Source organism: Aptenodytes forsteri, unplaced genomic scaffold (genome assembly GCF_000699145.1).
Source record: "Aptenodytes forsteri isolate BGI_AS27 unplaced genomic scaffold, ASM69914v1 Scaffold153, whole genome shotgun sequence".
Taxonomy (NCBI): domain Eukaryota; kingdom Metazoa; phylum Chordata; class Aves; order Sphenisciformes; family Spheniscidae; genus Aptenodytes; species Aptenodytes forsteri.
The window spans coordinates 1825253-1839446 of record NW_008796178.1 but is presented as its reverse complement, the minus strand read 5'-3'; the positions used below and the strand labels follow the sequence as shown (position 1 = coordinate 1839446).

Genomic DNA, 14194 nt, shown 5'->3' with positions numbered 1-14194 from the left:
AGTGATTTATTTCTAGGTAGCTGCAATTCACTGATGCTGTAGTCGAAAGGTCATACTCGGGCAGTACACCTTAGCAACAAGTGAGGTGCAATGATGTCCACAGCTGTCAAGACAGACAGTAACAAGGACAACTGAGGACCAAGAGCCCATTTGTCTTAGTGAGCTTGAAGCAACATCCTGACCCATCAGATTGTAAGAAAGAGGCTGATATTTTAAGTTTGCAAAGGAGGAGTTTAGATATAGTGTGATGTCAATTGAACTGAATGCGCTGAAGAAGTAGATATAGTGTGATGTCAATTGAACTGAAATCTGTGGGATTCCTCAGAACTAATGCGCTGAAGAACAGACAATCAAAGACTCGGTGGAAAACTGGAGGGGAACTGAAAGGTGTGTGCTTTGAGGAACAGCTAAAGCACAAGAAAATCAAAAGAGAGAAAATCATAGAAGCTGCAGGAAGACCAAATTTCATGAAATCTGCATTCTAAAAGCAAAACAAAGTCTCAGTAGAGGATTCTCTGTGTGTGCATCTGTAGAAAAATAATTGTCTTGTATTTAAAATATATTCATATTTCATCCAAGTATGACTTTCAGTTTTTCAGAGCTGTAAAAGTTGAAACTGCTTGAAACAGAACAAAAAATACTTTCATGGATACAGTGCTCCAGAGGGAAGTAATATTTTATGGGTATTTCTCTCCAGTCCAGCAAAAGATGTTCACCTGACTTTTTTTTGTTTAATGAAAAATGTAAAACTAGAAAAAACTGCATTGATCTAATTTAAAAGAAAAACTAAAAATGAAGTTGTTCTTTTGTAGAAGAAACTGGTCAGATGATCCCTAGCAACAGTAGCAGTGCATCTGCTGCACCTCTACACTCAGACATTGAAAACAGCAATGGTAGTGAGTTGGGCTCTGGGCAGAATGACTCCATTAAGACGCCTGATGATGCTGAAAATGCAGAGAGGGGGTCCCAGACTTCAGAGGACATAGGTAATAATAGCATCTCTAACTTTCATTTTACGCATATTTTTCTTTCTTTTTTTTCTTTATAACTCCTATACATCAATAGAAAACTTCCAATTTTTAAGTTTGTTTTAAAAGCCTTTTTTTCCTGGGCAGGAGAGAAATCTAATGGTGAAAGAAGTGATTCTCCAGGCGCAGGAAAAGGCACGCCAGGTTCGACGCGAATGCTCACAAGATTACGAAATCCAGATAGCAAGTTGAGCCAGATGAAAAGCCAGCAGGTTGCTGCTGCAGCACATGAAGCAAATAAGTTATATAAAGAAGGCAGAGAGGTTTGTGCACATCTTGGAAAATTCAAAGAAGTACAAAAACTGTTTTAGAAAACTGATAATATTTTTAAAAATAAAGTGATTTTGGCAGACTATGGAGGTACTTAAAAAAAAAAAAGTAGTAATAATAAATTAGCAAATGGTGAAATTGTAATATCACTGGAAGCTTTTTACCTCCCTCTCCTTTGCTTTTGCTCTTTTAGTTGCTGTCTACAGAGTCGTATGACAGTGACCCAGTGCACCTCCTTTCCTTTAACATGCTGGTCATCAAAGTTAGAGAATTATTTACTATATAGCCAGTAATAAGTTATGCATTTTCTTCCACTTCTGTCTTCAAATCTCTCAGAACTCATGTGCCAAACTACAACTTTACAGCGGTTTGTGTTTGATGATTGTTTGAATAGCTAGGTAATAGCCACATTTCCAGTTCATAACAAATCTGTACTGGAAGAGTATGGTCATTTAAAGACAAAACTGTAGCACTGCTTGATGCAGATAAAAGCGAAATCTCTCTCAAATGTCTGCCAGTTGGTATAAATTTTTTGTATGGCTGGAGGTCGTTTGTTGGGGTTTTTTGGTGGTTTGTTTTGGGTTTGTTTTTTTTTAAGTAGCCCAGTTTCTCCAGGGTTCATAACAAATCTGTACTGGAAGAGTATGGTCATTTAAAGACAAAACTGTAGCACTGCTTGATGCAGATAAAAGCGAAATCTCTCTCAAATGTCTGCCAGTTGGTATAAATTTTTTGTATGGCTGGAGGTCGTTTGTTGGGGTTTTTTGGTGGTTTGTTTTGGGTTTGGTTTTTTTTAAGTAGCCCAGTTTCTCCAGAAAAGAAGTGTTTGAATGTTAAGAGTTCATTGCAGTTAGTTGTCTGCATATTGCTTGGTGTATTAATGTTATTTTTGTTAACTGTTTTTCCTTGTAAGTTAGCATTTAGCGTATTTATTCACAAACCTCTTGAATTTGGAACTCAGTTATGAGTAATTAGACCAGTGATGTTATCCATGCCATGTTTTCAAAGTCAAAGATATTTGTTTGCTTAGCTACATCTATGAATTCTGTGATTTACCAAGGAGGGGTTTCACAGAAAGCTTACTGAAGTTCAGGGAAGCGATTTTCCCAAAGCTGTCTCCCTCAATAGGCATGATTCAGAGCAGCAAAACGGGTTCCTGTTTGACTTCCTCAGGAGCCTGGATGGCTTTTTTTTTAATGTTAAAGTTGATCTTTGGGAATATCCTACCTCTATATACAATCAGTGATGAAGTACATATATTTAGTATATCGGATAAACAGGTATTTGCTTCTACAAACTGATGTAAGGTATTTTTATTATTTTATGTATAGACAGTTGAAGCCTAAATCATAAATAAGTAAATAGAAATATTTAAAACTTAGAATGATTTTAAAGATGCACTTCTCTTTCACAAGGTTCTGGTGGTCAACTCTCAAGGTGAAGTCTCCCGAATGAACACAAAGAAGGAAGTTGTGATGAAAGGAAATATCAACAATTATTTCAAATTAGGGCAAGAGGGGAAGTATCGTGTTTATCATAATCAGTATGCCACTAATTCATTCGCATTGAACAAGCACCAGCACAGGGAGGACCATGACAAGAGGCGACATCTCTCGCATAAGTTCTGTCTGACTCCTGCTGGAGAGTTCAAATGGAATGGGTCTGTACATGGGTCCAAAGTTCTTACCATATCCACTTTGAGGCTAACTATTATTCAGCTAGAAAACAATATCCCGGCATCATTCCTTCACCCTAACTGGGCTTCCCACAGGTAAATTAATAAATGAAAATACATATTCTCTTGTTTTACTTGTATTTTTGCTAACAGTATTAATAAGCAATGGTCTTTGTTTTTTCAAATCAGTGATTTCCAAGCACCGTGCGTCAGTTTATTAAAATATAAGATCACATGTTTGTGTTTTGTGGTGGATGGCTAAAAGGATTGCACATTTGAGTAAAGTATTAAAATATAGGAGGTTTTATCCTACCATTAAATCTTATTAACATAGCATGCTATATTAGTGCATGTGTATGTTTCAGGTTTTTATCTTTTTTCCAATTTAGGTCTAACTGGATTAAGGCTGTTCAGATGTGCAGCAAACCTAGAGAATTTGCACTAGCGCTGGCTATATTGGAATGTGCCATTAAACCGGTTGTCATGCTGCCAATCTGGCGGGAATCATTGGGGCACACTAGGTAAAATAAACATAAAAATTTCTTCGAATATGAGAACTTTACTTTGTTTTACAATTACTAGTTCCTCTAAGCCTGTAAGAATTAAATTTAGTCAGTCATACAGCACTTGAAGTGTTTTTCTCAACCAGAAACACTGAAAATACATGACAAGATTTTCATAGTGTCATTGCTCCTGCAAAGCAAGTTTTCTTTATCTGAGCCACAGTCTCAAAGTGATAAACTTTGGGAGGCTAGGAGAGCGAGCAAATTTCAACACACTCAGTTCAGTGGAGTCTGTCTTTTGTCTCTCATTGTGTCATAGAACCAGAAATGAAATGTGTCTGATGTTAGACACAGTTGCAGGCAGCTGTGTTTGCCTTACTGGAATAGCCAAAAAAAAGCAGTGTTCCTATTGCAAATAACACATATGACATGATACTGGGCTTTCCTCTTAATTTCAGATACTTAAAATTATTCAAAGGGATAGTACATGCTGTTGTTTGACTATTTTTTTGTATTTGCTTACAAGATCCTGTACTTAAATGTACTTAAATCTATATGTATTAGATTACGCAGAATGACAGCGATAGAAAGAGAAGAAAAGGAGAAAGTGAAAAAAAAAGAGAGAAAACAAGAAGAAGAAGAAACAATGCAGCAAGCTACATGGGTGAAATATACATTTCCTGTCAAACATCAGGTAAGGTTTTCTTTTGTGTGAAGAACAAAAAAAAGTACAAAATTGTTGATTTCTTACTCTTTTTCTGTTTTCATTTTAAACTTAAAATTTTAATGCCATTGCGTTACTCCCTGCCATTGGAGTAGGAATCATGCCCACCTATTCAAGCACATAATCTTGGTCTGAACTACATTTGACATGTATTATGCTCTTAGTGACAGTGCCTGAGTTGACAGATCTTTGTCTGCAAAATGCAGCCTTTCCTAATGGAAGGGTTCTAGATGTTTATTGGAATCTTGTCTGTATGTCTGTCCAGTGCTCCCCTCCCATCCCATTCCCTCCCCCCCCAAAATGCTAGCCTAGCTACCTTTACTTTGGAAGGTTATATTTTATGATGGGAACTACTATAGAAACCTGTTTATATTTTCCTACAGTAGATATTAAATATTTTTGTTGGAGTTCTTTGCTCTAAATTTTTGTTGTAACAAACATACAGGTTGATTCAAAAACTTGTATAATCTTTCAGCTTTTAGGTAAATAGATTCTCACTGGTACATGAAATTTAAAAATTTTTTTTTTAGACGTTACTATGATAGAATCAATTTAATTATCAGGAGATATATCTTTAATTTTAGATAGCACATTATTTCACAAATATATTTCAACTTGCTTGAAAAAGTCTGTAAATTGAAGTTTTTGTTTTGTTTTTTATGAAATCATCTTAGGTTTTTAAATGGATGTATATGTTATAGTGTAATAGCACCATTAAAACTACTATTTTAAAAATATTTAACAGGTTTGGAAGCAAAAAGGAGAGGAATATAGAGTAACGGGGTACGGTGGCTGGAGCTGGATTAGTAAAACACATGTCCACAGGTTTATGCCCAAACTGCCTGGAAATACTAACGCAAATTACAGAAAGTTGCTACCAAGTAAGTGTCTGCATTGCTTACATTTTTTTAATTACTAACATACTGCTTTTTATTGTTTATTCAGTTAATTATTTGCATGTGATATTTCTTATGTAGACTTTGTTACAAATGGTGTTCCAGAGAAGCTTTTGTGGATTTCTGCTAATCTTTGTCGATATAACCAGTTCAGTTGTCATAAACATTTTTTAGCTACGTTAAATTGTTTCAATTATGAAGTTGTGTGTAATATTTGTACAGCTTTGTATAGCCTTATTTAAATTAAAGATAGATAAAAATCATGTAGATAATCACAAGCAAAAAATAACATCTAAAATATTGGTGTGTATATATACACTTCCCCCCCCCCTTGACAGAATACTATTAAACAATTTTATCTGGAAACAATAGTTTTATAAGCGGAAAGAAATTTATTTCTCTAGAAAGTTCAGAACACACCTTCTCACTTATTTGTTCCAAGGATTTACATCAAAAAAGAAAAATTTTGCACAGTTGACTCTTAGAATAATTTTCTCTTGAGGTTTTCCTTTTAAAATGTAGAAAATGGCAGCCCACCCCATATTGCTATCAAAATTATTTCTTTCCTCACATGTTGATGTAATACTTTCCCTGTTGCTTTTAACTGGATCAAACACAAAATGGATGCCGCTGTTTTTAGTGTTGTCTATATGTTTGTTAAATTAGATTTATTTTGCTTTCTGTATTGCAAATAATAGCCACTACAGTGTTAAGCACAAAGTCCTTTGAATGCTAATGTCCATTCTAGCTTAACTGTAGAAATCAAAATTATTAAAAATTATTTGTGAATTTTCAGAGTCTGAATTAATATGCTCTTAATAGGCTGGGTTTTCAGAAAGTGGTATTTCGTTTCCTGAAAAATGGGGGGGTGGGGTGAGGGGTGTGTGTGTGTGTGTGCTTGTTTTGTTTAAGAAAAGCTGAACATGGACTCCTGAAAAAATAATGTAAATGAAACTTTTTTCTCTCTGGTGGGCTTTTAGATATTTTTTTTTATTCAATATTGCACTAAGCTTAATCCATGATGTTACCATTGTATACTTAATTCTATTTCTGAATTTCAGTAATGATACGTGAATTATTTGAGAGGTAAACTAACATACATTAAAATGTAGCAGAGCAAAAAAAATATTCTGAATAATTGAAACCATTTGATTAATTTGTTAATAGCAAAGAGCGAAGATGAAAAATGCAACTTGGATAAACGAAAAGGTCCCATTAAGGTAAAAACAGAGAAAGATAGAACAAAGGATTCTCGTGATCTGCAAGCAAAAGACAAAGCAGATGTTTCAGAAACCTTGGAGAAAGTACAAGTGAAAGAAGAAAAGTCACATGAAGAAAAAGTAGAAGTTGATACAATTTCTGAAAATTTAGATCATGCAAAAGACAAAGCTGATATGCTTAAGTTTTCTTGTAAAACTAGCTATTCATTACGACGTTGCATGTGTAAAAGCATAGGACCTCAGAAATAACTATTGAAAAACTGTGTAACAGCTTTTCTCAAGACATTTAAAATGTCTCAGTTAAATGATTGCTTATTATCCCTTCTAGTAGTGTCTGAAGTTTTTGTTCCCTTTTTCTTGAAATCTATTAATATGCTAAAAGGTCCATTTGTTTCTTGGTACTTAATGTAAAAATACAGTTTGGTATTCATTGTTAAGGGAACTTACTGATTCAGAGTTATTTCTTCTTCGCAGTGGAAAAAGAAATTGATGGTGAAAATGATAAAGTCATCAAGGAAGAACCTATGGATGTAGACGATGTGAAAATTGAATCCCCCATAAAACATGAGGATAGTCATTGTAAGCTGGATATAATCAATGTCAGCGAGGGATTTCATTTAAGGACTTGCTACAAAAGGAAAGTAAAATCATCAAAATTAGATGGACTGCTTGAGAGGCGAATAAAACAGTTTACACTGGAAGAAAAACAACGTCTAGAAAGGATGAAGCTGGAGGCTAGTGCTAAAACAGTAGGCATTCGATCTGTAAGCCCCCAGAAGAACATAGATGAACTAGAAATGAGAAAAGTAAAAGGAGGAAGCCGGTTTGACATGTCTTCCCAAGATCAAACCTATATTTCAGATAAGACCCAAACCGAAGTTGCAGAACAGGACTGCTTGCCAATCAGCAGCATCTCTTGTACCAAAACTGGTGAGCTAGATGAACCCTCTTTGCCTTTGACAAACAGGCTATCGAAAAGAGAAGGCCAGCTACTGGATGAAGACTCACCTCAATCCTCTGAAGGCGAAAGCTCCATTCAGAATGATAGTAAAGAAAACAACCCCGAACCTATGACTGCTGATAAGTGTCAAGGACAAGAAATTCTTGGCGAGTCTGAGAGTTCCTTTGTGGATGGCTTGAAACAAACAAATGCAGAAGGTAGAATCAAATGGGATGTTTTGGAAACAAGCGAAAAACCTTTGAAGCAAAAACTACCTATTACCAGAATATCCCAGCGTGAATGTGAAAACTTAGAGCCGGTGGTAACTGAAAGCTGTAGAAAAGATGCTCTGGCCACTCTTGACAAAACAGATTCAGAAGGGAATTCTGAACAGCAGAGCAAAGATCCAGAAAACAATTGCATGATAAAAAGCCATATTGAACCAATGTCCTCTCAAGAAAGTGAAATGGAGGAAGAAATTGCTCCAGGAAAGACTGAAAGTAAATCTGAAAACAAGATTATATTTCACCAAAAATCAGTTAGTAGAGATCTAGAACCATTTAAAACAGAACTAATTTCTGAAAGAAACCTTGAAAGTCAAACTCTGGAACACATGGATGAAGTAGAAGTTGATGACGATTTACTGAGCTCTAAAGTAACTGAGGCTAATGGTCAAAAGAAAGGTCAGGAACTGAGAGTGGAGACAAGTACCATAAACAAATATCTTGACCAGACAAATCTAAATAGTGTTACTGACAAAAAGAATAATAAAGATGAAGAAACTGAGACAGACTTAGAAAAAGAAAAATCAGCATTTCAAATGAACGGAAAAGACAATGACATTAAAGTATTATCAAATGATGACTGCTTAGTCAAAGATACTTGTGAAACTAAGTCAGGGGGTGATATTGAACCAAAAGTTAATAATATTAATAAATCAATTCCGGAACATGAAATAAAACCATTGACTTTTAAGGAATCTTCAGTAAAACCATTCATGAATGGTGACATCATGATAGAGGACACAAAGGACAAAAATAATGTGGACCCTAAGTCACATCTGCAGAGTTCACCTGAGTTTGAATCTGGAGAGAGTCTTCAGCCACCAGATGAAGTTCCCAAGTATGTGCAGAAAACTGAAGAAAAACAGCTTTCTCCTGAGAGATCTGCCTTTGTTGGCACTACTTCTACGCCAACGCATACTGTCTGTAAAGAAAATAACCTGAATAGTGAAACAGAATCTATGGAAACTGAAGTAATTGAGGATAAGAAAGTTGCTCCATCGCCTGTAACTTCATGTGAGGAATCTAGCTTGAGTAGTGACTTCGCTGATCAGAATGGTGTACAGACATATAAAATGGAAAATATTAATGGAGAAAGTAAAATAAAAACTGTTATTACTGAAGTGACTACCACAATATCAACTGTATCTACAGAATCCAAAACTGTGTTTAAAGTTGCAGAGACTGTGGCTTCTAATGATGAAAAAACAACAGTAGTATCATCTACAGAAAATTGTGCCATATCCACTGTAACTACCACCACTACTGTAACTAAGCTTACCGCTCCAGCTACAGACAGTAACGTTGATGTCATTTCTGTTCAAGAGCATAGTAAAACAGTGGTTACAACGACAGTAACCGATTCACTGACCACCCCAGAAGGCACATTGGTGACTTCCATGACTGTCAGCAAAGAATATTCTACAAAAGACAAAGTGAAGTTAATGAAATTTGCAAGACCCAAAAAAACTCGTTCTGGAACTGCCTTACCATCTTATAGAAAATTTGTTACCAAAAGCAGTAAAAAAAGCATATTTGTTTTACCCAATGATGACTTAAAAAAGCTGGCCAGAAAAGGAGGGATCAGAGAAGTTCCCTATTTCAATTACAATGCAAAGCCTGCCTTGGATATCTGGCCATATCCATCCCCAAGGCCAACTTTTGGGATCACTTGGAGGTACATACTTTACATTTTTGAGGAAAAGTTTAGGATGTGATTAAATTAATTGAATTTTAAAATACAAGCGGTATACACATTTGTGCCCAAACATGCAAATTTTGCTATTTATTATTCAATCATTTTCTATATTGTTCAATAAAGGTAGAATGGGAAACCTTTGTCCCATTGGTTTGGTTGGGTATTTTAAATACATTTTGATTTTAAAATATAATTAATACTCTATTGTTAGGTACCGACTTCAAACAGTAAAATCATTGGCTGGAGTGAGCCTTATGTTGCGGTTATTGTGGGCATGTCTCAAATGGGATGATATGGCAGCAAAAGCTCCACCTGGGGGAGGAACTACGCGTACAGGTATTATTTATTTAAATTTCTGGATTTCTTAATGCAAAAGCTCTTACTATTAAGTTTGAGTATTACACTCATTCCAAGCATTTCTGTAAAGGCTTGATGTTAGCTACGGCATTTGAATTTTTTTAGTCAACAGTTTGTACTAGCTGCTGTTTCTTTACCTTGAGTATGTTGGGTTGATTGGAGACTTAGCTTTTTGTTTTTTGTTATTAACGTATTGGGACTAATTTGTTGTAGAAACATCTGAAACTGAAATTACAACAACAGAAATAATCAAGCGAAGAGATGTTGGTCCATATGGAATCCGGTCAGAGTACTGCATAAGAAAAATTATTTGTCCCATTGGTGTGCCAGAGGCTCCGAAAGGTATGTTTGTTTATACATTTTTTTTTTTCCCCCCTTCCCATAAGCTCCTACAGAAATTAAGGTAACTGGATCTTTATGTTAATTCAGACCATCAGGGGAGCAAATATAGCTTGACATGAACTATTCATTTGCCTATTTGAAACAAACGACGCATTTAACAAACCAATGCGATTTATCTGAAGCTGAAAGGCCTTCCTGTTTATAAAATGAGACTGAAAGAGACACTAAATCTTGGTTTGCACTTTAATTTTGTTTTATGATTGAGCTTAATGTGTGTGTTTTGACTGTTCTCTAAAGAAACTCCAACACCCCAGAGGAAGGGACTGCGATCAAGTGCACTAAGGCCAAAAAGGCCAGAAACACCCAAGCAAACAGGCCCTGTTATAATTGAAACTTGGGTAGCAGAGGAGGAATTGGAACTATGGGAGATCAGGGCATTTGCTGAAAGGTAAACGAACTCAAATGAGCTTTTAAAGGAAGCAGTTCTAATTTGTGTGTGTATGTTACATAGAAGTTCCCACTAGAGAACACATACTTGGTAGCTACAATCTGTAAAAGTGGATCTGAGTTGCATTTTTACTGTGTCTTTTGGTAATGATAGTCAAGCTTAAAGTTGTAAAGCTAAACTATTTGCTGGTACCAAAACTAATTTATGCAGATCTTACAGATTTGTTAGAACTAATATTATATTAATTTTTCCATGCTTATGAACTAATCACTGTGGTATGCTAAAAGGCTATTACTATAATGCATGGAAAGGCTTTAGCCTACTTTCAGCATGGCTTTAAACAGTATGTATTTCAATACTTCTCTAATGCAAAGAAAATGAATGTGTACAAGTAAAGTAAAGGTAAACTCAGCCTGAGAATATTCAAGTCATAAAATGAATGTTTTCAGTATTGCATGCTTAGAGTTGGAACAACATTTTTGAGTCTCTTGGAAAGAATTGTTTTAAATTAATGGTATGATATAGATTGTTTGCAGTCTTGGGTGTAATTATAAATTCCAGTTTTGATTAATGGTTTCCTGTAAGGTGTTGCAATAGTTTAGCATCAGAATATTTCAGGGTTGTTGCATGCAACTTCAAGTTTATTTCAAAATACTTTTAAAGCCATGATGAGTTTTTCAGTGATCTTCAGTCTTGACGTTTGTTCTTATAAGAGCAATTAAACTGGATAAAATGAAATCCAGTTTGATGGTTGGATTTTATGTGGTGGTATAACTTACTTTTGGTTGTGTCTTTGGCAGGGTGGAGAAGGAAAAGGCACAGGCAGTCGAACAACAGGCTAAGGTTAGTGAACAGAAGAAGGCAGAGGAATTCAAGGCCCAATTGGAGGCTCAACTAAAACACCAACGATTGGCTGCCCAGCAGGTGGGGGAGCTATTGGTAGTCCCACCTGTCACCAACTATGCACTGGTAGTCCACATGCATTAGAATATGGGAAACAAAGTTTATCCCTGTCTTACACCATTTTAAAAATACTTTCCACCTCCTGTGCAAACTGAGCCATCAAACAATGCTGCTCCTACTGTGTACATTTGTTATTTTGTAACAGGGGTAAGGCAAAGATTTGTTTTGAATTCCGTTTTTTTTTCACCTAATTTATAACACTTTAAGAAGGTTTCATTTGTTTTCATTTTAAAAGAAGGCTGAGAAGCACCAATCTTCAGGTAAGGTCAACAGTGTTCTGTGGTGTAATGGAAAGCTGCCTTGGCATATAGCTGACTTGGGAAGACAACTGCGTTTGTTCTTCATGCTTCAATCAAATTGAATCTTTTGATTTTATCCTATCTTAAGTTGGCTGAATGAAACCCATTGATAATTTTTTTATACAGATAGATATGTATGTATAGATGTGTGTATGTATATATAAATGTATGCAATTAACATTGGGAAACCCAATCCCATGTTGGTGTTTTACATACGTTATTAAGAATTGTGCTTTTTTCCAATTTACTCCTTTATCATTTCATCTTCCCTGAAGAAAACACATTACTAGTGAATGAGTATTTCTGATTTGTGGGCATTACTGCAATATAATGCTAGCCAAACACTGAAATGTAAATTAATAAATAGAGATATAATTCCAGTAACATAGGGAAGAATGTTAGATTAGTTGGAATTTTTAAAAGAGCTTACTGATACTGTCCCTTCACAAAGTGGCTCTCTAAATTAAATGTACCTTCTTGACAGTTAGAGCACAGAAGGTTGCTGGGTAAGGCAAGGGATTTTGAACCTGTTTTTTTTAAGCAAGCTGCAAACTGGATTTACAGTTAAAAGAATAATTTTAAAAATTACATTCTTAATGGTGAAGCAGAATGATACAGTCTTTTTATTATTTTTTTTTCCTGTAACTGGCAGGATCTCAGTGCAGGCAGCTCTAAACTTAAGAATGATAGTAATAAACTCTGTTCATGATGGTGTACTGCTTACTGACATAGATGCAGGCTGTATGCACATGGTCAAAGCCAAATATAGATGGATATTTTTCAAAGTTTTTTTAACCTTTCAGATTAATCTGAGGCTAATTAATAAGTTTTCTTTAAAGTAATATGTGCAGTGAAATTAACATAAGCTGAAGATTTTAAAGATGCTATAAAGGAAAATTTCTGGCTGTGTACTATCAGCAGAGTTGTAGTTCTGCAGGTCAAGGAGTCTTGTACTATAGGGTACGCAAGCAGCCTATTCTTCAATCCTTTACAACTTGAACTAAAAACCTACCAGAGTCCTTCATTTTTCAATACTGGGAAGAGACAACATTTATTTTACAAAATCTGAAAATGCTAATTATCCCTTCGTTTAATTTTTTTCTAAATTCTGTAGAAACGGCTGGAACAGCAGAAGCAGATACCTGCAGCAGGTGTGGCCCCCGCAGTCACTACAGCCAGCAGCACTGCAACTACTGTCTCAACGGCACAGAAAGTTGTGGTAGGCCCTTTAGCGGGCCCAGTCCCCACTGGAACCAAAGTAGTACTTACTACAAAAGTGGGTTCTCCAGCTACAGTAACATTCCAACAGAACAAGAATTTCCATCAGACTTTTGCTACTTGGGTTAAACAAGGCCAATCTTCAACAGGTAAGTAGCCGTTAATCATGGAAAGAACATGTAAATAGGATGAACTCCAGCACAGCCCCTACATCTTTTCCAGAATATATAGCATTATTACATTTCTTGTTATCTTTGCTCTTAACTCTCTTGCTAAGTCAGCAGGATACTTCTGAGATAATACCTGTCTAATTTTTCTTTGTTCAGACTTGCTAGGTAGTCTTATTTCTGACCTGTCTCATTTATTACTGACAGTTGTTGTACTAGTAATCATTGATAATGAAAGCATTCTATGCTGTAAAGTACTGTTTCCAAAAAAAGAATCTTTACCAAAGAAAGTATGACGCATTCAAAAATGATTGTAAAAATAATCCTGTAGTTTGCTGTTTCATACTTGAAAATGGTCATTTCATTGACTAATTATTCTGCTCTAAAACTGACTGTTCTGTGTACCTCAATAGCCACTAGCACAGCTGCCACTTCAGCCACAACCATTGCCAGCACAGGGCAGACCTTCCAGATCTCAGGCAGTCCAGTAACGATGGCAGGGAAAGTGATAACTAAGCTGCCACTCCCTGCAAACAGCAAGATTGTTGCCGTCAATGTGCCATCAACTCAAGGAGGTAGGGGAAAGGGAACTGAATTAAAAATGTATGCCAGCTTGCTGATTAATTCTCCATTGACACTATTTTCCCAGTGAAGTAAACTGTGACTTGAAGGGGGAAAAAACATTTGTATACATGCAACTTTCTAGAGCTTGTTCCCCCTGTATTGCCTATTTGTGTCTGTAGGGAAAAATGCAAGTTTTTTGCCTATAAATTAGTCTACATTTCATAGTGCAAAATTAGAAGCTTTATTTTTAATAATGTGGAATGAAGCATGCTTTTTTTTTTCATTATCTAAATTATATGTCAACAAAACAACTTTCTTCACAAAAAAAAAAAGCTGCTGTTCTTAGTTATTAATGCCTGCATCTGCTCTTCACTGATGAGCAAGAGCTTGGCTCCAAACTAAGATTAGCGTTTTTTCTTCTTGCTTCAAGAAGACGACTAATACTTTGAGATTTGTGAATGTATATTGAACAGAAAAGCTCAAGTCTCGGTCTCCATTATACTTGGCATCTGAGGAAATCATGAAGGCTACTAGTTTTGTATTGAAATTTCTTAGGTGGCAGGAAAAGCATTACCCATTTTCTTCAGCACCACGAGCTTG

At 35.7% G+C, this 14194-nt stretch overlaps 1 protein-coding gene across 1 annotated transcript in view; it reads left to right on the top strand.

Moving 5' to 3' along the window:
- BPTF (bromodomain PHD finger transcription factor) overlaps positions 1-14194 on the top strand; it is a 57503-nt gene that overhangs the window by 24428 nt on the left and 18881 nt on the right. Inside the window, exons 7-20 of the mRNA XM_009287706.2 lie at positions 813-986; positions 1116-1291; positions 2714-3069; positions 3363-3494; positions 4041-4170; positions 4946-5081; positions 6264-6483; positions 6789-9215; positions 9448-9572; positions 9807-9935; positions 10233-10383; positions 11184-11307; positions 12760-13012; positions 13444-13605. Coding sequence (XP_009285981.1) covers positions 813-986; positions 1116-1291; positions 2714-3069; positions 3363-3494; positions 4041-4170; positions 4946-5081; positions 6264-6483; positions 6789-9215; positions 9448-9572; positions 9807-9935; positions 10233-10383; positions 11184-11307; positions 12760-13012; positions 13444-13605 — 4695 coding nt within the window. The remainder of the gene's footprint in view (positions 1-812; positions 987-1115; positions 1292-2713; positions 3070-3362; positions 3495-4040; positions 4171-4945; positions 5082-6263; positions 6484-6788; positions 9216-9447; positions 9573-9806; positions 9936-10232; positions 10384-11183; positions 11308-12759; positions 13013-13443; positions 13606-14194) is intronic.